The sequence below is a fragment of the Anomaloglossus baeobatrachus genome, chromosome 5, assembly GCF_048569485.1.
Source record: "Anomaloglossus baeobatrachus isolate aAnoBae1 chromosome 5, aAnoBae1.hap1, whole genome shotgun sequence".
NCBI classification, from domain to species: Eukaryota; Metazoa; Chordata; class Amphibia; order Anura; family Aromobatidae; genus Anomaloglossus; species Anomaloglossus baeobatrachus.
Genome location: NC_134357.1, coordinates 131,748,054 through 131,772,559, shown reverse-complemented (window position 1 = coordinate 131,772,559; position 24,506 = coordinate 131,748,054). Strand labels below are relative to the sequence as shown.

At 40.4% G+C, this 24,506-nt stretch overlaps 1 protein-coding gene across 15 annotated transcripts in view; it reads left to right on the top strand.

Annotated features, from left to right (window-relative positions):
- Positions 1-24,506, top strand: part of PAX2 (paired box 2) — a 92,013-nt gene that overhangs the window by 10,034 nt on the left and 57,473 nt on the right. For 11 of the 15 annotated variants that reach the window (XM_075348901.1, XM_075348903.1, XM_075348900.1 and 8 more), the window contains exons 4-5: positions 15,224-15,309; positions 18,771-18,890. In XM_075348901.1, coding sequence (XP_075205016.1) covers positions 15,224-15,309; positions 18,771-18,890 — 206 coding nt within the window. The remainder of the gene's footprint in view (positions 1-15,223; positions 15,310-18,770; positions 18,891-24,506) is intronic. The other 4 variants (XM_075348905.1, XM_075348915.1, XM_075348910.1 and 1 more) reach the window with 1 other exon arrangement.

The following is a 24,506-nucleotide window of genomic DNA, read 5'->3' as shown; positions in this document are numbered from 1 at the left end:
AAAGTCCCCGGCCATACGTGATTCCTTTGCAGTTTAATGAGTATCAGACCAATGTTTTCAAAATATCAGAAACGTCCATCTTAAAGAATATCACTACCCATTTTTAGTAAATGTAGGCCCTTGAGGGCTTGTTCTCTGATTTGCTATTACTACATAAGTAGTATGTTAACCTAATCAATGAGTAGTAACAAAAAGACGTGAATGGAAATTAGGAAATACGCCACTCCCGCAGGTCATAGGTGCCCATATCAAAATGTAGAAAAGAAACTGCCACTCAAATTTGAGTTACAAACAGAGATTCTTTAATAGTGGTTCGAAAAGTGTACAAACGTTTCGGTCAAAGATCTTTATCAGACATACACATAAAGGTGAACCGCTGATGAGTGGAACTGCAGAGAATGGCTCTTGCGGAATAGCAATCTGCGTTGCTTTGCGTTTGAACACTTTTCGAACCACTAATAAAGAATCTCTGTGGGAAACACAATTTGGGCGCCAGATTCTCTTCTACAAAAAGATGTAAATGCTCAGCTGAAAATGCATGAGTATTATAATGAAATATATAGTTACAGGTAAAGAGACAAATATGTTAAGTGCATTATATGCAAAGAATGGTGCTTGCGGACTAGAGATCTGTGTCGCTTTGCGTTTGTAAACTTTTCGAACCACTATTAAATAATTTCTGTGAGCAACACAATTTGAGCGCCGGATTCTCTTCTACAAAAAGATGTAAATGCTCTGCTGAAAATGCTTGAGTATTATAATGAAATACATAATTATTAGGGATGATCGAATACGTCACATATTCGGCTTCGTGAATATTTGCCGAATAGGTCGCCGCTATGCCAATATTCGCGAATATTCGATGCGTAATGTAAGTCTATGGGCAACCCGAATAACAACTATTCGGAACTATTCGGGCTTCCCATAGACTTACATTGCGCATCGAATATTCGCATAGCGGCGACCTATTCGTCAGATATTCGCGAAGCCGAATATTTGAGGTATTCGATCATCCCTAATAATTATAGGTAAAGAGACAAATATGTTAAGTGCATTATATGCAGAGAATGGCGCTTGTGGAATGGCGATCTGCATCACTTCGCGTTTGTATACTTTTTGAACCACTATTAAACAATCTCTGTGTGCAACACAACTTGAGCGCCAGATTCTCTTTTTCAAAAAGATGTAAATGCTCTGCTGAAAATGCATGAGTATTATAATGAAATACATAATTATAGGTAAAGAGACAAATATGTTAAGTGCATAATATGAAGTGATGTGACAGATATGTATTTATTCGAATGGATTAAACTCCTACTCCTAGTGTTGCATGGTGGCACAATACAGAATGGATAGGGAAATCCTATCAACTGCATCCTATGCAGATTTCCAGAAGTATAAATTGTCCACATGGTGTAGAGAAGACAGGTAAAAGTCTATATAATAAAAATCCCCACCTTGTTTTTCTCCCTCTACCAGCACCATAGAGGGTGGAGAGCAAGGAGTCATGTGCAAATCCCACCCATCTATGCCGAGCATTAATGAACTTTGCACTGTAACTAGGGGTCATTCTTCCGTTACACTGGCATCAGCATAACATTTTAATGAGATGTTTAGAGAGCGGGCTGCCTCACAAGAGACAAGCACACACACACACACGCACACGCACATTCACACACAAAAAGTGAAGAAAAATTCATTTCATGCACTGTGGCTGCTTAAGAAAGGGCAATTTGAGCAGGATCCGGCATATGTATGTGATAAATGTTAACTGTGCATTAATCGTATTAAAGAGGCACCTATAAACTTTTCATTTCTAATTAAATTCAGCCTGCTGATTTTTTTTTTTTGCTTCTAGAAACCCAGCAGCACACTATAGGCCTATTGTTTATGTGGAAAATTAAAATGCAAATACAATGGGATTTATTTCCATTACGGATATGATATGCCAGGATTCTCTATTTAACAGCCTGCAATTATTTAAAAGCAGAGTGATTTTTATTTTTATTTTTTTTTTTATCCCTTGGCTTTCCTAGGGCATTGTTCTTTTTCTGCAAGGTCATATCCAAATCTTTTGCGGGAAAATAAATAAATAAAGTGTATAAACCGTGCGGCTACATTCCAAAGCAATATCCTCCGAGTATGGCCACGCTGATTGTTGTTAAGTGAATAAGGTTAGGCTTCAAACAGACCATCGAACAAAAACCTCGATGAAATAGACATTACGGCAAATTACAAACCTTATTTTCCCGCTAACGCTGTGTATCAGTGATAATAATAACAATATGAAATTGGATAATTATAATAATGACCATACTTACATTTTTTATGGGGCTAGGCTTAAACTGAAAACTAGCACCGCCGAATGAACATATCCTCTATTTGTCTTAAACAGATTCGAGAGGCTGCCGCTGTCCGCATAATGACCTCAAAAAGGATTTTCTTGCCAATATGATATTAAATTGACATAGTGCAATGAACCGTAAAGAGGCACAGAGGTGTATGTATATTATAAAATAGACTCTGGACCTATATGCAGAGCAGAGAGAGATATTCCGCCAGACTCTCAGCTTTTTATCTTTCTAAAGCACCCACCCATGCGTTACGCCACTAAAATATGGAAATGGGCGCCAGGTTAATTTCACTGTGGCAAATGCTGTTTGCATATAATACAACTGTGTAGTGCCTTTTCAGCAGAAAGTAAGGAAACATAGGGTCAGCAATGTGTTTATGGATTTCTGACCAATAATACTAGGCACCACTTCCAATTATGAAGAGAATGGGCTAAATGAGTGCTAACGCATTCCAGATACACCCATGCCACTAGATTATGAATAAACAAATGAATATAATAACGCCGGTAATAATAATAATATGGCATTGGCAGTGCCCGTCGATCTGGCCACAGCGGCAAATTAGTCAAAACAAATCCATTCTCCAAAACCTTCTATTTTATGCATCTGAACATTCAGCTCTCTCCCAGGAGTATTGATAAAGGCCATTACCGAAGCAAATGTGTTAGGTAAAAAAAAAGTAACGGGCAGTGTGGCGGTCTTTATTTTATGTGTGCAGTCCCACCGCACGGGGAATGTTATGGCTGCCATAAAATGAAAGCACTTGTTCATATAACACATTGTTTTTACTATTGCTTTATAATTTAAGATTTGCTTAAATACATGGCGAGCGTAGATCAACCCTGGCGGCAAAAATAAAGAGCTGAGCGTCTCGCCATGTTGCTAATGTCATGATTGGCCATTTATAAGTCTATTGTTACATATTTTAGGTAGATAACATATTTCATAATCTAGAAGGAAAGAACTTGGGCACTTAACCCACATCTTGTGTATCATTTGGAGATGATCTTTCATAGATGGTTGTATTATTACATTGTAGACTAATCATGTCTATCTAGAAAAAGAGTTTTAGCCATTAATACGACCCTATCTTTCAGGATCACCTCCCATGTGTGATGTATCAAACTTTTGGCAACTACCTGCTATATATTAATTGACTTGCACTGGAAATGAATCTATACATTAAAAAATATGACTATATCTATTAAAGTATTTAACAAATAGGTATACTAACATATAACAGCCAAATGTTTGGCACAAAGTGGGCCCATTGTGCTGTGAGCATGTCTTCTATTAAAAAAATTAATATTTTATTTAATACTTTCTAAAAATGTCCCATCAGTGCCAAAACCAATAATTGTAGGTGCACAGAAAAGGGAGAAATAACCTGACCCTATATGAGTCACTCCCTCCTATGGAGTACCTGGCAGCAGAGGTCGGCACCCTATATTATGATATGGTGCCCCCACTCACCATCGACTTTCCTCACTTTGCCCTGTATGACCCTGCCAGAATAAAGTGCAGTGCCTAAAGAGGTCAACAGTAGTGTCATAAGATGTAGAGTGCTATAAGATCCATAAATGATAATATACGCAGGTACAGGTACTGATATAGTAGGGTATATAGAGGTTACTTATCACTCTCCTTAGAAGGTAGACAGTGTCGCAGTGTTTACAGACTGCAAGTCTTTCTCAAGGTTCTCAAGGCTCAACGCGTTTCCCCTTTTTGTGGTTCCTCACGAGGCCAATTAAGAAGCTAGGGTTTAGAAGCTGTCTAAACCTTGGCTCCTTCATCGGCCTCCTAAGGAACTAAGGGCTCGCTCACAGGAGCATATAATATGCCCAAATGCAATGCAATGTTTTATCGGATTGGACTTTGACCAGTATTATACTATGGGCAGAGCAAATCTGAGATTTTTTTTCTCATGCCGATTTGGCATAATACAACAATAACAGCATGATGTGAGTGTCTCTGCAAATCGGATCAAGCACACCCATACAATTCTATGGGTCCGTGTGAAACCTTGGACTATATTCAGATGACATCTGATATATGCAAGTAAAATATATCTTTGTACCGTGTTAGCCAGTAGAGATAAAAAAAATTGTTTAAAAGAACTGAGAGTCCTCAGTGGTTGATACCTTTTAATGGCTAACTGAAAAGATGGTAATAATTGCATGTGTCTTTAGTTCCATAAAGATGCGGTGGTGTCTTTAGTTCCATATTATTACCATCTTTTCAGTTAGCCATTAAAAGGTATCAACCACTGAGGACTCTCAGTTCTTTTAAACAATTTTTTTTATCTGATATATGGTGAGACAGACAATGGAAAAGATGAAGAGATTAATCTTTCCTTCTTCTCCGCACCTGTGATCTGATTCTCGCATACAAGGGAATCGGAGCACATTGATTGACAGTCGGCTCACACTCACAGTAGAGTTTGAGTTGAGTGTTATCAGCATATCGCATCCGATTCTCTCACATGAAAGAATCATCAGATGCTATGTACCAGTGTGACCCAGGCCTAAATCCAATCCTTTGGTTACAGTGGTTAAATCAATAGTCAGCAAGGTGGGTCACTATTGGGTGCAAAATATATGTTAAAAATACACTTTACAGCTGTCCAATAACCACTCTGTGCTCTTTAAGTGTTATTCTGTATTATTGCTATAGGGTAGTCAGAATGACTTTACAGGTATTTGATGATCCGGATTCTTTTCCCTTCTGCATTTCAGTGAGATGCCGATGGGAAACTGATGCAAGAATGGATCCCATTATTTTCTCTGGGATCGTTCACCCTCATCTGGCGCTTCAGTTCCATTCATCTGGCGCTTAAGTTCTTTCCCAGTCGGGGCCTTCAAAGTGCTGTATCAAAAAACGGTACTTGCATTTTTTAATCTGGCTGATCAGTTTGCAGTAGAAACTGGTGAATTAGCCACATGACAACTGATGCCATTTTGACATCCGTTGCGATCAGATGAGGCCCAGAAGAACTGTTAAGGATGCCACGGATATATGCAAACCTGGCCTTTGTATAGATTCAAAAAACAAAGCTTCAGCCATATTAAATGCACCTTACATTGTCCTCATACAAAAAGTGAAGCAGAGATTTTAAGAAACGAGATATGGCTTTCCTTTATTCGAGCAAACAGGCTGCATTGCCACACCTGTGTCATTATTTATGTCAAAGACAGAAAATGTTAAATGTCACACAGGCATAATGAAAAATGGAACATTCAGTGCACAAATTAATTATATAGTAACCTAGCCCATGAAATGTTAACAGTAATGATCAAGCATATAGCAGCAAACAGACTAAAGCTACTGAGATAAACATAGTGCGTACGCGGAATAGTAAAAGCTGAATCAGTGTTATTTTCACAATATTTTGCTATAGAAGTCCAATTATCAAGGTGTTTATATGGTGTGGTTAAACCATTGTGACCGGTATTTCAAGTATTTAAAAATTTTAATGCAATGTTCATGTAATGTGCCAGTGCCACCTTTTGCTCTATATTATTTTCTGGGCACAGCTAGTTCAATTCCAAGGTGTCAAGAAAGTAATTTACCCCTATTTGAAGCAGATATTTGGGGTACAATGAACAATCATAGACCAAATATTCAAGGCGCCTTCTCGTATCATGGCTCAATGGACCAGGCGATTTCGCACTGACAAATTACACTCTGTCCATTAATCTCCAACTCATGTCCAAGGGTTAACCAGTACTAGGAGTGCCATGTCTGTAGAGCTTGCACCCAGTGTCCTCTGTTAGCTGAGTGATCTGAGGATGTGGACAAAATTCTGCACATTGCGCATTCACATCATTGCAATGTCCTCACATTTATTAATATGTATAGGACACTTAGCTAAGGCAAAGCTAGCTTAATATGTCAGTAAATATGGATGACGCAGATCAGGAACAAAGTAGATGTGGAGCTGTTAGTGCGCTGCTGAAGATATGATATAAATCCAGGAAAATTGTGTGAAGTTGATTTTATTCAACGAGTTTTGAACAATCACCCCACTTCTTCATCAGGAAATCCACCAATATAACCATAAATATGGAGAATGATCTGTCTGCCATGTTTGCTGATGTATTTATTGAATGGGACCAGTTATCTATAAGTGGTTTGAGAGGCCTTCTTCTCACTTTTCTGGCCTACTAAGTTTCTTCCCACCAGAGTAGCAGAGAAGGAAAACTGAGGCAAGAACTTATAGGATTGTTCACAATCCTTGGCTGATGGATTGTTGTGTTAGATCCTTCAAACTGGAAGATCAGAAAAAATTAGCATTTTAAGATCCTGTTCTCCAAATTTGGAGAGAACAGTGATGACAACTTTGACATTAGTTGTGATCAGTTGAGGCACAAGAAAACTGATCCTGATAGCAGGGAGAAACAGAGACCCAGCTGTAATGATATTAGTTATCCTTGTATCTACGCATAAGCTTATTTCTCCGCTAACTGGGGAGTTTGGATCTGTAGCACCTGATATTACCTGTATTATTACATTTGTGGACTCATGGCAGTATGATATCTATAGAAATAGTGTTATTGCTAGTAGTTATCATTTATAAAGTGCTGACATCTCCGGATGTACAGTTCAACTGGATTATGATTGACTGAACAGCACAGCCTGACCTGGACCATACAAGCTATTGACTTGAGCATGCCATTACCTTATGTTGTGACAACTGACATCAGCACTTAGTGATTCTCACCGAACAATTCATATTGACAAAACTAGCGATTTTAGTAAGCTCTGCCTTCACTTTCCATTATTATTTAGAGGTAGTCATTATGTGACAGACATTGAACCGCTAGTAATAGGGCAGGGACTCTATAAACATCTGTTGATGTGTTTGATCTAAACTGTTCTATACGCTTGGTTTCAGAATAATCAAAGGAAAGAGAGGAGGACTTGTAGAAAAAGAAATACAATCACTTTTTTTTTCATAGAAGATCAGTTGTTATTAAAATTGACGGACAGCGAAGCACAGCTATGTGAGTGCAGAGGATTCCCCCTTTATTTGGCATAGGATTCTGCACATATCCATTATAGACACGATCCAAGGCCACTCATACTGGGTGTTCAGTGAGTATTGATTTGGTCTGCCAGCAATTTTAATATTTCTTCAGGGACTTTCTAGCAACGGCAGTTAATTCACCCTCCCAAATTGCTTATTCAATAGAACGAACATGACTCCTGAATAAAGTCCCTGAATTTATGTGAATGGCACAGGGCAGGCGGTCAATCAATTCTTATGGAGCTAAGTTAAAAATATAAATAAAGTATTGACTCTTGTTTTCTTATCCATACTTATAGAAGGTGATAACAATATATATAGTATATATAATATATACTGTATATCAGCTCAGAAGGTAGTATTTCTGCACCTAAAAGTCATGTTTTTGCTTCGAAGTGAGCACATAATAGGTCTTATCTATGCTTCTCCAGAACTAAACCTGAATTGGGAAAGTCACATCAACACCGGAGGGTTACTAGAGCCATTGTTAGGTTCCATCGATGAGAACATCTTGGGCGAACGTCTTCAGCAATGGCCCCCTCTCTCCTAGGGGCACAAGGAAAGTTGGACAATATTATAGGCCTTTGTTATGTTTTTCGCTCTCTGAGATAATGTCTTCAACATTTTTTTTTAGTTTATAATGCATACAAATAGGACATTGTGTTATTATAATGGCCGGACCTTTAACAAGCTGAACATTGGCCAATATTCTGTCAAGCTAATGCCACGCAGAAGGTGTAATATATATGTTATAGTAAAATAGTAACAGCTAACAACAGAGTGTTGGGTTGCAGTCGAGTAGAACAACTACATATTTAATAATGCTAATCCCGTAGCTTACTGACCATCGAAGGAGCATCGGCAACGCCTGTTGTAAAGGTTTTTTCACCCTTCCTGTCATTCGATAACTAATAAACTCACGTTACATTTAAATGACATGGTTTTTTGATGACATCACAAGGAAAAACCTGCCAGTCATTACCCATTCCTCCATGACTTCCTAATCACTTACTAAGAATGCACTGTGATGTATGAGGAAATCTTTGTATATTTTAGTTTACGGGTCAATCAACCATAGCACACAAATCCATAAGAAAACAGACTTCATTAGTTCAGGTGCTTGACTCAGTGAATTTCTTGTTTACATGGAATGTATAATAGGGTATTTCCATTGACAAATGAATAAACCAAAAAAGTGTCTACAGTGAGATGAAATAAACAGAAAACTTTTCGGTACATCCAACATGTAAACCCATAGTTTATTAAAATGTACTCGTAATGTTTCCGACACTACAGTACACCAAAAATAACATCTATATACTTGGTTAGTAATTAGATTTCATATTTACTTTTTATAATATATTCCGTATATTATTATATTATACAGTACTATATAATATATTTATTATTATTATTATTATTATTATTATATATCTAATATATTATATTGTGTATATATTATATATACACACACACACATTTTATATATATATATAGATATATATATATATACTATATATAATGTGTATATATAAACATATATATATATATTTATATACATATACATATATATATGTGACACATATACATGTATACGTATATATAATAGGTGTATAGTCATACAGTCTGAGTATATATATATATATATATATATATATATATATATATATATATAGTTAGGCATCTCTGTACTATAAAATAATTCAACATTTGTAGAGGTTTTTGTCATCTTCAAAGCCACATGTCAACCAAGGTGGTTTCAGACGTATGGCCTAAGCATCCCAGTCAATAATAAGATAAATATTATCAGCCTAAAGCACTGATATATTTGGCCAGTATTCCTTGCTTTGCTTCTGGGATCCATTAAGCCCCATAGGTATATGGTTCCATCAGACATTTGACCTTTTCTATAGTGTTACCAGGTTAAGAAGCATCTAATAGTGACACAGGACTTCTGCTCAGCACACTGACACTATTGCTTTACTGTCAGAAATAATTTATAGTTTTCTATTTAAATCTCTTTGCCTGCACCCCATCCCCATCCCCTGGCCTCACAGCTCAGGTAAAATCAATGAAGTCAGACTTTGGCATTTGGAAGTTTTAAGCGTTAAAGACCAAAGCCAAGGGATAATGACTTAACAGACGGATATGTAAACCTGGTATATATATATATATATATATATATATATATATATATACTGTATTTATACTATACTGCATCAGAATATGAAGAATGTATCAATATCAGACTGTACAATTAATATCAATGATACTTAATAGGATAAGTCATTTTCTGTGTATGATGACTCTACTAATGTCCAAAGCCGATCACATGAAGATATCATCAATAGTAAAGGACAGTGAGTACACCTGCAGGCTTTCTCCAAAAATCACTTATTAAACTTTATGAATTAATCACTGGCTCAGTAAAGTACAACCTAACCTCGCAGATAAGGAATATATTGTCTGGGAACTGCTTAGGGCAAATGTTTTCATGTACAATGCCAGCATAAATTTGCTGTACGAGTATTAAAATAACCCAGAATGGAATGTCATTTTTCTTTTTTCTTTAGTACTTTTTGCCAAATAGGTAAATCAAGATAGAATGTGATACATAAATGACCTTTTTAATAAAATGAAGTTATTGTTTCCTCTTGTATGTCAGAGGCCATAGAGAACGGTTATAAGCTAGGCCTGAGTCTAAATAGAGTAGTGGAAACTATTACCGGTAGCCACATGATTTCAGTACCTTTATATGGGTACCCTCACATGAGTGTATAACTCGCATGAGTATCAGAACGCATCACCCGTTATGGCCGCACTCTCTCCGGACAAGAGCATGTAAGCCTCATAGAAATACATGCAGCTGACCCGCTCCTGTTAGCAGAGAAGCCAGCCGTGCCGGGTGATGTGTTCCGATACTCATGCGAGTTATAAGCTTGTGTGAGTCCAGCCTTATAGTTATTATTGGAACTGGATAGTAAAGTTTTATTTTTATTTGATATGATGAAATCTATAGGAACAAAATTATTTTTAAGACCAATATCGATTGTATAAAATCCATATAAACAAGAGGACAAGTAGGGGTTGAATGATACTTTTTTGCTTTTTTAACTTTTGTGTTAAGGTCTTGGCACACAACATGGAGTTCCATTGAACAATATCCACAGGGAAGAGAATAAAGTTGATGCTATACATATGACTGTGACTTGTACCTAGAACTCGCTTAAAAATATAAAATGACTGGGAGGCAATTTTACCGATACGCACAAATATTAAACACAGCTAAGTATATATGTGTTTTAGTAATAGAACCTCATATTCCTAAATCTTCCTTGGCTTGGCTCAGTGAGCATACACCTGGCGGCAGCAGGAGTTCCTGTATTTTATTCACTCAGCTTGGAAGATTTGTCAGTTTGATATCATTGATATAACTTGTAAAAGCATGTATTATAGAAGAGATAAGAAGATATTACCGTCTTTGTCTTGGTTTAGAAAGCAGAATGCATTCTAGACGCTGTACGAGAGAGGACAATCTTGGTTATGAAGCTGCCATGTTGCCTCCACCTTCGCTTCTCCTCCTTATTACACCTTTAGGCTATGTGCGCACTAGAGATGTGAAGTTTCTCAAGAAAATTTCTTGAGAAACTTCTGCCAGTGAAAGATTTCCGGACCTGCGGAAAAAATCCGCACCAAATCCGCATGCGGTTTTGCCGCGGATTTGCCGCGGATTTGCCGCGGATTTACCGCGGATTTACCGCAGGTTTGTCCCTGCAATAAATAATAAAGATAATCGATAGACAGATAATGGATAGAGGGAAAGATGGATAGATGAATAGATAGATAGATAGAGGGATAGATAGATAGATAGATAGATAGAGGGATAGATAGATAGATGAATAGATGAATAGATAGATAGATAGAGGGATAGATAGATGAATAGATGAATAGATAGATAGAGGGATAGATAGATAGATGAATAGATGAATAGATAGATAGATAGAGGGATAGATGGATAGATAGATAGAGGGATAGATGGATAGATAGATAGAGGGATAGATAGATAGAGGGATAGATAGATAGATAGATAGATAGATGAGAAAAACCTATATAATGTTCCACCTCCCTGCATTTTCTAAGCTGGCACCCTTTAGTGACTTTCATGTGGCACTAAAGGGTGCTTAGCCTTGTATTTAGCCATAAAATAAATAAATAATTAAAAAAAAACGACGTGAGGTCCCCCCATTTTTTGTAGCCAGCTAGGGTAAAGCAGACGGCTGCAGCCTGCAGACCACAGCTGGCAGCTTCACCTTGGCTGATAATCCAAAACAGTGGGCACCCCACGCTGTTATTTTAAATTATATAAATAATTTAAAACAAAAAACGTGCGGTCCCCCCCATATTGGATCACCAGCCAAGGTAAAGCGGACAGCTGGGGTCTGATATTCTCAGACTAGGGAGGTCCACTGTTATTGGACACTCCCCAGCCTAAAAATAGCAGGCCGCAGCCGCCCCAGAAGTGGCGCATCCATTAGACGTGCCAAACCTGGCGCTTTGCCCCAGCTCATCCCGCGCCCTGGTGCGTTGGCAAACGGGGTAATATATGGGGTTGATGCCAGATGTGTAATGTCACCTGGCATCAAGCCCTGGGGTTGGTGAGGTCAGGCGTCTATCAGATACCCGACATCACCAACCCAGTCAGTAATAATTAAAAAATAGACAACAAAAAAAGTTTTATTTGAAAAAACACTCCCCACATAGCCTCTTTAACCAATTTATTGAAAGAACAATCAATCCACGTCCGGCGTAATCCAATAGGGGGGGGGGGCACGGCGATCCATACCATAGTCGCTGTCCCAGTCAATGAAGAACAGAATGTTCCCCATTGGCTGGGAGAGCAATGCAGTGACCTGAGCTAACATCAATAGGTCAGCCCAGGTCACTGCAGGGGATGACGAGCGCTGCCATCAGGAGCATAGATGAGATCATTACCTTCTGTGATCATCTCCTGTACTGCTGACGTCAGCGCTGTCACTGACTGCGTTGTCAGAAGTATCGCGAGAGCCCGTGACGTCACCGCTAGTGACAGTCTCGGGCCGCTCGCGAGACGGGCATATACAGCAGTGACAGCGCTGACGTCAGGAGGCAGGAGATCGTCACAGCAGGTAATGATCTCACCTCCTGACAGCAGCGATCGTCATCCCCGCGGCTCCCAGCACTGCAGGGTGTCAGTGTCTGCCTGCGCTGCCGCGTGACAGGCTGCTGACACTACGGGCAGACACTGACACCCTGCAGTGCAGGCAGCGGCGGGGCCGGAGCAGGACACAGACTGCACGGGACAGACCTGGAGGTCGCACGGAAGTGCTTCTGTGCGGCGTCCAGGGAGTGTGACGTCTGCTCCGCTTCCTCTTCCTGGCATACTGACATCGCTTCCTGCAAAACCGCAGGCAGCGATGATCATTCCCGCAGGTAATTCGCGGCTATTCCGGGGGTATACCGCACATCATTGCTACCTGCGGAATACCCCCGGAATACCGCAGGTACCTGCGGAAATTAATGGACATGCACATTTTCTCAAGAAAGTTTCTCGAGAAAATTTTCTCAAGAAATTTTCTTGAGAAAAATCCGCACAGTGCGCACAGCTATTTTTTTTTCTCATTGAATTTCATGGGAAATGTCTGCACAAAGATTGCAGACATTTCTCAAGAAATTTCCGGGGCAAATCCGCGGGTAAATCCGCAGGTAAAAAGCTCTAGTGCGCACATAGCCTTAAACTTTTTTCTTACCATACATATAGTTATCGAAAAACAGCTTGACTTGATTTTCGCGGTTTGTTTTATAGCTTCATTGTCTACGAAAAGCTTGTTATGGCTTAAAAAGAATTGCCAGCATTAATCTGCTTGAGCTGTAATCATGTCCCAAGTCATTAGTAATGTTTTAAAGAGCACATCTTGTCTTTAGTATTAAGGCAAAAATTGCATTCATTTACAAAATAAAAATGCAATTTATTCAGAAATGTCTGTCTGGGATTTGGGATATTTTAGTACTGAGCACATAGTCATGCATGTTGTGTTTTTTATTACACAGAATGAAAGATAGAAATAATCTGATAAGGATACATGTTGCCATTTTGGATTTAGTTTCACAGTATAACATCATTGTTGGGGCTTGTGAAGATAACTATATTTTCGGTTGAGTGTGATCCAACAAAACACCAGAACACACTCGGACCAATGTTATTCTATGGGGTCATGCACATGTCTGATTTTTCCTTCGGACCACGTCTGTGAGTAGAAAAAAACACAGCATGCATGATTTGCATTCGTAAATTGGATGGCACTTGGCTATGCAAGTCAATGAGTCCATGGGAATAAAATTAGTCTGCAATCGGATGACATCCAAGTGCAGTCCAATTTTCACAGACTGACAGACCGGGTCGCCAACCATCAAAAATTCAAGTCCAGTCTGTAAAAATTGAGCACTATTTGACATATCTGTAAAAAATATTTAAGGCTACTGTGATTTTTTTAAGCTGAATAAACGTATATAGATTATTTTGATGTTAATTATTAGGGATGATCGAATACTTCGATTATTCGGCTTCGCGAATATTTTCCGAATACCTTATTGCTATTCGACTATTCGCGAATATTCGATATGCAATGTAAGTCTATGGTAAACCCGAATAATAACTATTCGGAACTATTCGGGCTTCCATTGACTTACATTGCGCATCGAATAGTCGAATAGCGGCGAGGTATTCGGAAAATATTTGCGAAGCCGAATATTTGAGGTATTCGATCATCCCTAATAATGATCATCATTTTATGGTTTACAGTGAACACAGCTGATGTGTTCATATCAGAATTATGGGCTGGAGACATGGATTACTGATAATCATCCTGACTTATTATGGTTTTCTAATTTTTCCATCAAAAATATTGCGTGTCTGTGATTTTTTGATAATCTGTCCAGAAAAAAAATTAAAAGTCAAGTGGGCAAATCTGCTGACAGAATGGAGAGGATGTAGAAATATATTTTTCCTATCTTCTCCAAATCCAATAAAATCGAATCACACTCAGAACACACTATGATCAAACTCTGATCAGTCGGATCGGAGTGTAATTAGCATAATTGGACCGAAGTTCTTGGATGAGAGAAAATACCATTGTGAGACACTAGCCTAAAGCATGCTTTACACGGGATGACCGATTGTGCGATTTCACAATCAATCATACCCGCCCCCGTCGTTTGTGCGTCACGGGCAAATCGCTGCCCGTGTCGCACAAAGTCGTGAAACCCCCGTCACATGTACTTACCTGCTGAGCGACCTTGCTGTGGGCGGCGAACGTCCACTTCCTGAATGGGGAGGGACGTTCGGCGTCAGAGCGACGTCACACAGCCACCGGCCAATAGAAGCAGAGGGTCGGAGATGAGCAGGATGTAAACATCCCACCCACCTCCTTCCTTCCGCATAGCCGGCGGGAGCCATGGGACACAGGTAAGCAGAGTTCATCGCTCCCGTGGTGTCACACGGAGCGACGTGTGCTGCCACGGGAACGATGAACAACCGGCACAAGTAAAAATAAACATTATGAAACTGAGCGATGAGTACACAACTCACGATTTGTGAGCGATACTGCATTGCTCAGAGGTTTCACACGAGACGACGTCGTGTATGATGCCGGATGTGTGTCACGAAAACCGTGACCCCCGACGATGCATCGCACGATCCATCGTCTCGTGTAAAGCACCCTTTAGAAACACATTATTATGCCCAACTAATCAAATCCATCTTATATATCTGAGATTGATAAATCCTTGTCTGTTTTCTCTTCTCTAGAATCATCAGGACAAAAGTACAGCAACCATTCCACCCAACACCAGATGGATCAGTAACGCCAGTAAGCGCACCAGGGCACACCATCGGTAATCCATTCACAATATGTGATTTCCTTTATCTATATCTACTATAATGTTGCCTTAGACATTTTGGTTTGGAAGCAGAGAAGACACAGTAGAGCTGACATAAATTTACAAAACTTGGTAATGTTTTAAAGCATTCATTGAAAAATATAATACAAATGGTATCTACACTGACTTGGAATATGATTTGTGGTAATATTTGGGATAAGGTCACCATAGAGCTTCTCTTGTGCTACTACTATGTGATTACATGTTGACATAGCTAGCGCGTTTTGTGTTTTGTACATAGGCAGTCATTTGTATTCACTTCCTATAGAAAGTCATGATGAGGTCATCAAATCTAAATTAGTGAGTAGCCCAATGAAAACCTCCGCTGTGATTCATGTGATTACTGACTCATGATTTAGAAAGGGCAAAAGGTGATGGTTAACGTACCAATAAGTAACCACAGGTTTCGACTTTTAACCACTATGCTACAGGATGGAAGAATGTGTCATCATATTGGAAAGTCAAGGGAACAAAATGTTATGAACTGGACATGAAAAAAGCTATTGTAGTTTTTGCAAATTGTGGTGAATTTTTTTTTCGGGTGATTTATAAACTGAGAACACAAACAAAGAAAAAACAAACAAACCATGAGCCATTACTGGAGTCCTTGAAGGCTGATTGCATTACCTAGAAAGATTCTTGTAAGGTGCTTTAACTGAACCATTAAAGGGGTTGTCCAGTCTAAAATGATGTCTACAATACTCTATGTGACTGCAGACTTATGAATCCACCCAGGACTTGTACTGAGTGCTGCGAGGATTCACTGGATTCTGAGTCAGGAACGGCACTCATGTAACCACAATTGTGCGATATTTATGTTGTGGCCAGAAACCAACTATTTGGGCGTGGTCTTGCTATATATAAATATATTGAGCAAGGCCATGCTCACTAGACAGCTGTGCCTACTAGTAGGACGTGCTCATTCCATACACTTGTATTGAGCGAGGCTGAGCCCATCAGACAGCTGCACCTACTAGTAGGACATGCTCATTCCATACACTTGTATTGAGCAAGGTTGAGCCCACCAGACAGCTGCACCTACTAGTCAGACGTGCTCATTCCATACACTTGTATTGAGCGAGGCTGAGCCCACCAGACAGCTGCGCTTACTAGTAGGACGTGCTCATTCCATACACTTGTATTGAGCAAGGCTGAGCCCACCAGACGGCTGCACCTACTAGTCGGATGTGCCCATTCCATACACTTTTACTGAGCGAGGCTGAGCCCACCAGACAGCTGCGCCTACTAGTCGGACGTGCTCATTCCATACACTTGTATTGAGCGAGGCTGAGCCCACCAGACAGCTGCGCTTACTAGTAGGACGTGCTCATTCCATACACTTGTATTGAGCAAGGCTGAGCCCACCAGACGGCTGCACCTACTAGTCGGATGTGCCCATTCCATACACTTTTACTGAGTGAGGCTGAGCCCACCAGACAGCTGCACCTACTAGTCGGACGTGCTCATTCCATACACTTGTACTGAGCGAGGCTGAGCCCACCAGACAGCTGCACCTACTAGTCGGACGTGCCCATTCCATACACTTGTACTGAGCGAGGCTGAGCCCACCAGACGGCTGCACCTACTAGTCGAACGTCCTCATTCCATACACTTGTACTGAGCGAGGCTGAGCCCACCAGACAGCTGCGCCTACTAGTCGGACGTGCTCATTCCATACACTTGTATTGAGCGAGGCTGAGCCCACCAGACAGCTGCGCTTACTAGTAGGACGTGCTCATTCCATACACTTGTATTGAGCAAGGCTGAGCCCACCAGACGGCTGCACCTACTAGTCGGATGTGCCCATTCCATACACTTTTACTGAGTGAGGCTGAGCCCACCAGACAGCTGCACCTACTAGTCGGACGTGCTCATTCCATACACTTGTACTGAGCGAGGCTGAGCCCACCAGACAGCTGCACCTACTAGTCGGACGTGCCCATTCCATACACTTGTACTGAGCGAGGCTGAGCCCACCAGACGGCTGCACCTACTAGTCGAACGTCCTCATTCCATACACTTGTACTGAGCGAGGCTGAGCCCACCAGACAGCTGCATCTACTAGTCAGACGTGCCCATTCCATACACTTGTATTGAGCGAGGCTGAGCCTACCAGACAGCTGCACCTACTAGTTGGATGTGCCCATTACATACACTTGTATTGAGCGAGGCTGAGCCCACCAGACAGCTGCATCTACTAGTCTAGTCGGATGTGCCCATTCCATACATTTGTACTGAGCGAAGCTAAGCCCACTAGTTGGGTTCTGGTTGGTTACAGGAATATCACACAATTGCGGTCACGTGACCACCGTTTCTGACTCAGAAACCGGTGAATCCTAGCAGCGCACAGTGCATGCGCTGGGAGGATTCATGAGTTTGCAGTCACATAGAATAACTGCAGGCTTATCGTTTTAGACCGGACAACAACTTTAAGCTACTTTTTCATAATGTGGGGAATTACAGTAAGCCTAAATCCAGTTTCATAAAAATCCTTTGTGGACTGCTCCTCAGGACCAAAAACATGATGGCCATTGTGTCTCCTTTCCCTATGGGGTAGTGACTCGGGCTGATTTTTCAAGCCTGGATGGAAACCTGCTGATATTAGACGTTGGACTATTCATGACTATTACCCATATTCATATATTTGTTAATAGAAGTTGACACACTTCATAAATTCATTCATTATGGGTAAAAAAGTTCCTTCAATTAATTTTACTACTAACTTCTAAATAAGTACCTAATACTATATATGAGTGATAGTAAAACAGTGCCTCACATTTACCTTTTGTGTTGAGCCAGACTTTATTATACAATTATTAATGATTTGAGCGAAAAAGAAAAGATGTGTGTGCTTCAGTAGACACTTTTCAAAATTACTTTTAATGAAAGATGGATTTGGTAGGTCTAAAACAAGCCAATTTTACCATTGCTGTGTTCCAGTTTTTGACCAAGAGTTGGCATAAGTAAGAGTAATTTTTAGAAGATGTATGAAATCACAGTGTGTGAATGCCTGGAAAATAGTTGACGTATTAGGTTAATATGCATCACTCCCATCATCTTCATATATAGTATTCAGTATAGTAGTATTGATTTGGACTAGTAACAGTGGAGACAGCCATTCTGTGAAGAATTAAACTTTTAAAGAATTCTCCCGAACCAGTAATGTGCTGTTTATTAGTGGCTGGATACCAAGTAGTGGATACCTAAATATTAGGCCTATCTACAAAATGGCTGCTTGCATTGTTTTGAAAATGGATGACTTTTATTTTTGGTAGGGAATAGCTATAGTAATTCCCTTATGTATGTGCTCTTCTTGGGAATAAACCAGAGAAGCTTCCTTACAATTAGTAAACTATTGAAGGATCCACCGTAGCTGTCTCCTCACAGGCTTATATGTCCTTTCTCATTTTGTTTAGTTCCCAGTACAGCATCTCCTCCTGTCTCCAGCGCCTCCAATGATCCCGTAGGCTCTTATTCCATAAATGGGATCCTGGGTATACCTCGTTCAAATGGTGAAAAAAGGAAACGCGATGAAGGTAGGGAAAAAGAGAGAGCTTTATTCTGTATCTCTTGTAAATAGGGTCTAATTTCAAACCCATGCATACCAGCTGCTCCTATACCAGATCAGTTGTAGCTTCTACGCACCACCCTTCTGCTCCTAAAGTCTCTTATATCATGGAGGTGGACTGGTGACATGTCCACTGTATAGGTTTCTTACCTGCACTAATATAATGCACTAGGCTGTTCATCACACTCTATTATCCAGCAACATAACACATAGTTACAAGACTACAATCTTGGAGCAATTGAGATATTTCTGCTTTAAATGATGCTTTGGTAGAATGAGGCAAGTTTTCCCCCTTCCATTCAAATAATGTCCTGTTTGAGAGATTTTACTTTTCTTCATCATTAGCATAAATCACTAATGCCTTTAAATGTGCCCATTTGATACAGCCCTAAGAGAGCATATAGATGGCTACAATACATTTTTTATTTTGTATATTTGTAGCTTAGAGCCTGTTTTGTCTACTTCCATCATTTGTTTATGACGATTGTTGTTGTTGTTTTGCTACTTGAGGTTAGGGGAGCTTTGGAGGTATGCAGGGCAGGCCAGTACAATGCCTACTTGGATTTAGTTTTACAGTACACCATCACTGTTACAAGTACATTAGTATGCAAAACTTACGTGTCCAGTCCATCTTGATATGCAAGCACAAGACTATTAAAGAGGTGGTTCAATACTCAGTAATAGTGGCCACATCTCTGTAAAACTGATAGGGAAGGCTTTTTCAAAATACCTTGTTCAGCCAATTCTGCCTCTGAGTGGCGCTATTGTGGTCCGCTTATTCCCATGAAGTGACCCCCGAGCTCCGTGATCTCTGAGATCCGGTAATGTAACGTTAATTTCCCGTTGACCCGACATCACCAAGGCTGGGCCCAGTCTCACTGTGTGACTGATCTGTGGGTAGTGTTTCACCGCTCATCACACTCCAGCATCTCTCCTACTTGCGGTGCTCTGCAGCAAAGAAGAGAGCGCGCAAGATGCTGGGCTGTGATAAGTAGTGAAATGTCACCCACAGCTCAGTCACTCACGGAGACTGGGGCCAGGCTTGGTGATGTCGGCTCAACCGGAAGTGATGGGACATCACCGGATCTCAAAGGTAACGGAGCCCGGGGGTCACTTTATGGGGATGAGTGGTTTGCAATAGCACCACTCAGAGGCAGAATTGGTTGAACAAGGTATTTAGAAAAAGCCTTCTCTATCTGTTTTACAGGGATGTGGCAACTATTGCAGAGTAGTGAACCACCCCTTTAATAATCCATAATTTCTTCCATTCTATCAACAGAAAGTTGAGACATGTAGCACTTCATAAAGTAGACATGACATTGATTAGAAGTTTTAGGGGTACTTTGCACACTACGATATCGCACGTGCGATGTCGGTGGGCTCAAATCGAAAGTGACGCACATCCGGTGTCGCTGTCGACATCGGAGTATGTGAATCCTTTTTACTACGATTAACGAGCGCAAAAGCGGCGAAATCGTATGATCGGTGTAGCGTCGGTCATTTCCATAATTTCGGAAGGACCGATGTTACGATGTTGTTCCTCATTCCTGCGGCAGCACACATCGCTGTGTGTGAAGCCGCAGGAGCGAGGAACATTGCCTTACCTGCGTCCCGGCTGCAATGAGGAAGGAAGGAGGTGGGCGGGATGTTTACGTCCCGCTCATCTCCGCCCCCCTGCTTCTATTGGCCACCTGCTGTGTGACGTCGCTGTGACGCCGCATGACCCACCCCCTTAGGAAGGAGGCGGTTTGCCAGCCAGAGCGACGTCGCAGGGCAGGTATGTGCATGTGAAGCTGCTGTAGCGATAATGTTCGCTATGGCAGCTATCACAAGATATCGCAGCTGCGACGGGGGCGGGGACTATCGCGCTCGGGATCGCTATCATCGGCTTGCGATGTCGTAGTGTGCAAAGTACCCCTTAGTGTATGAGATCAGACGGTCTTAGTTGGATGAGAGTAAGCTTGATGCCCCCCTCATTTTTTTTTATCTCTTGGGTTAGTTCCTGCCCTTCTATTCTTACATTACTATGTACAGGAGAACCTCCAAGCAGGTTTGAATTTTCCATGAGGATTGGGGTTGACTCCAATTCTCCATGGATCCTATAGACACCCCCTTTGGATAGACATTACCTTGCCCTTGATTTTGAGTAGAACATTATCACATATTCTCTCCTATTAGGCTTCCATCAATTAAACTCAGCATTGGACCTCATAACTGTCCCATTAACCCATCTAGAGCCTAACAAATTGGGGTTGATTTCTTCATTCTGATTTTGCGACTAGACTTGTAAGATAGTATAAATCTACGGGAATATAGATACATTGGAGATACACTTGCTTCTTGGCCATCCTCTATAAGGTGAAAGTCCTCCTCTACTCTGTCATCTTTGTTGCTGCTTTCATTACACAGTAGCAGCGGCACGGATGATTAAGAAGAGTAGAGATAATTATGTGTCAGGATGATGTAGCCAAACTCTCTGGTTGGGTGAAGGCAGCAGAGTGATTCACAGCACCGGCTCTGTGTTAGAGAGAGAGAGGGAGAGCTGAACACTTCTATTCTCCCTTGTTTATTGAAAGAGTTAAGGGAAATCAGCCAAGTAATTCTCCTTTGTACATTTTCCCAGATTCCACCGTTAAACAGAAACAAGCACAGGGAGATATCTTAAACAAACGGCATTTAATCACATCCTAGCAGCAAATGATTATTCGACAGCGACCGGGTTAAAATGAGAATTTGGTGGCATACTCCGTCTGGGTCGTGGAACAAATTTATTATTATTTTCATGATGTTTCAGGTTTTATGCCTTATTCTTGGATTTATAACCAGCCTGGTATATTGTTGTGGGTATTAGAAGTGACTGAAGCAGCATCATTTTCAGGCTATTTTTCTTCTCTTTATAGATTTGTTAGATTTTTGCTGTGTTGACAGGTTACACATTGCTGGGCTAAGAGGTTTTGTTTTTTATTTTTAAATTGTGACTTTCAGTTTTTATTGTGTCCTTTATATTATATGCTGCACATGAGAGACATAATCAGTTATTTGCAACTCCAAGATGGCCCAAATTACCTGGAATTGCACAGCCGGCCCTTTAAACAGCATAGCTGTGGAATTGCTGGTGCCAAAAGTAACTGAGACAGATGCAACAGGCCTTGCTTCTCGGATCTACCAGCATATCCCTTAAGAAGACATTTCGTTATAATATAAGTCCTTGAATTGTCCTGTTGTACTGTGTGAGCGCCTACTATGTTGTGTTCTGCTGTTTCTTAGAATTTTGGTGACCATAGAAGGAGCTCACGGCACGCTTTCCCAGACTCTTGAATGAAACGTCCTCCTAGTTTTAGCTTTGTACATGCCACTGGTGGGCACATGCAAAAAAGGGCACCTGTGTGAGAAGAATATATGGGCCCTTTGCCAACCAAGATTCATAAAAATGCAAAATTGCACCTGCTTTGGAGGTAAAAATGGGCCATACAACGTCTTGGGCCCCTGTTTGGTCACACAGGTTGAACCAGTGGTATGTCCGCACCTGGATACATACCATTTCTACTGGATAGCAAGACAAGGCATCAACTTCTAATGTCCCAAAATGATTTCCATGTTACAGAATGCTTCAATTGATTGTTTACAAACAACTCAGGGCTTGTCAATTTACAGGTTGTTTTTTTAGGGCTAATTGCTGATTACCCAATGACAAATAGTTTCCAAGTTTGACATATTGACACTGCCCCCTGCTACTTCTCCTTTTTAGATGAGTAAAATACTTTTCAAAAATATTTTGTCATTGCCATTACGTTCTTAAAATATGGCTGTACTTGAAAGTGTCTGGCTCTATCAACCTCTACTTCTGGCAGTGTCGGTTTATCTCTTCTTGGCAAGTCTTCTAGTTAGCTGGCATAAACATTCCTTCTACCACTGAAGCTTAAAAGTCTGCACTTTTGTCACTTATGGTCCTCCAAAGTATTTTCTGGTTCTGGCATCATCGCTTTTCTTCTTTGGCACCTCTCTTGTCTGTCTGTTTCAATTTCTCTCATTATATGTTTGGAAACTTTAGAACTTGGATACGTTTTCAAGAGCAGTTTCACTGGGATGTGTTGTATACTTGGGAATATTATTTCGATAATGTTGACTTGGAAATGGTTACAGTATAAAAATCTAAAAAATCATTAGTTATATGTAGTGATGAGCGAACGCTTCCATGCTCAAGTCCTCGGTACTTGTTAAGAGCAGTTGGATGCTCAGATGGGCGCAACTCAAGTATCCAAATATAATGGAAGTGAATGGGAAACCCGAGAATTTTTCAGGAAGATTTCCAGGGAAAAATACTCTAGTCCCCCATATTGACTTCTATTATACTCAGGCACTTGAGTCATGCCCATCTGACCATCCAACAACTCTTTTCGAGAACTTAGCATCAGAGCATAGTAGTGCTCCCTCATCGCTAGTTATATGTGAGACATACAAGACATGTGTGTATATACTGTATATATATATATACATATATATATATATATATATATATATTTTCAGTTTAGTTCAGCTTTATATAACACAATCATGCACATATTTCATTATATATTACTGAATGTACATACAAAGTAATGGACAATGAGAACATGATGGCTTTGTGTATGAAAACTAGGCAAATAAAATATGTCACTCATACAAACCAATCAGATTACAGTTCTCATTTTAGACTTGCTGGCTATGCGCACCTTATAGGACAATGGGCTACTTCATGTTATAGAAATGCCTCATTCCCTAAGTCTACGTTCACATAGAGTTTTTAGGAGAACTAAACATTTGATGCGGTTTCTCTAGTGGAATTTGGTTTAGGAAAGTCTATATTTTTTTCTGAACTGTCATTTTGAAGAATTTTTGAAGCATTTGTTTCTTGGAGTATTTTTTTACAGTCTTTTTATTTGATGGTGCAGTTGGAGCAGTTGTCCATAAGAAAGTCTTCCTCTAGGTCCTCGTAAGGAAAAAACTTTAAATACAATGCAAATTTGACCAGCAAAGAGGACTTGACATTGAAATGAACAGGAAAAGAGTACTCAAGATATTTTTTAATTGTTTTTTTTGCACAGACTTTTGGAGCAGAAACTTGCTGTTCAGTTTCACTCTAAGGCTATGGGCGCATGCTGCGCATTTACCGTGGATTTTGCTGCAGAAAATGTGTCTAACATTGCTGCAGTCATTCCCCAGCAAATCCTATGGGTTTTAAAAAATGCTGTGAGCACACTGCGTTTTTTGTACCCACGGATTTACCCGCGGATTTTCCACTGCGAAATTAATGAGCATGTCACTTCTTTTCCACAGGTATCTGCGGTTTTTGCCATAGATAATGGTAAAAATCCGCGGCGACCAACTTGCGAAACATCCGCGGTAAATCAGCGGCAAACCATGGCAAACTGCAGTAAAACCGCACGTGGATTTCGTTGCGGTTTTGGTGCTTTTTTTTACCGCGGGTGCAGGATTCTTTAAGCCGGTCCGTTTTTTTCTTAACAAATAGTCACTTTCTAGTGCGCACATAGCCTAAAGACTCTGCAAGAATAAAGCCTTAGGGGTACTTTGCACGCTGCGACAT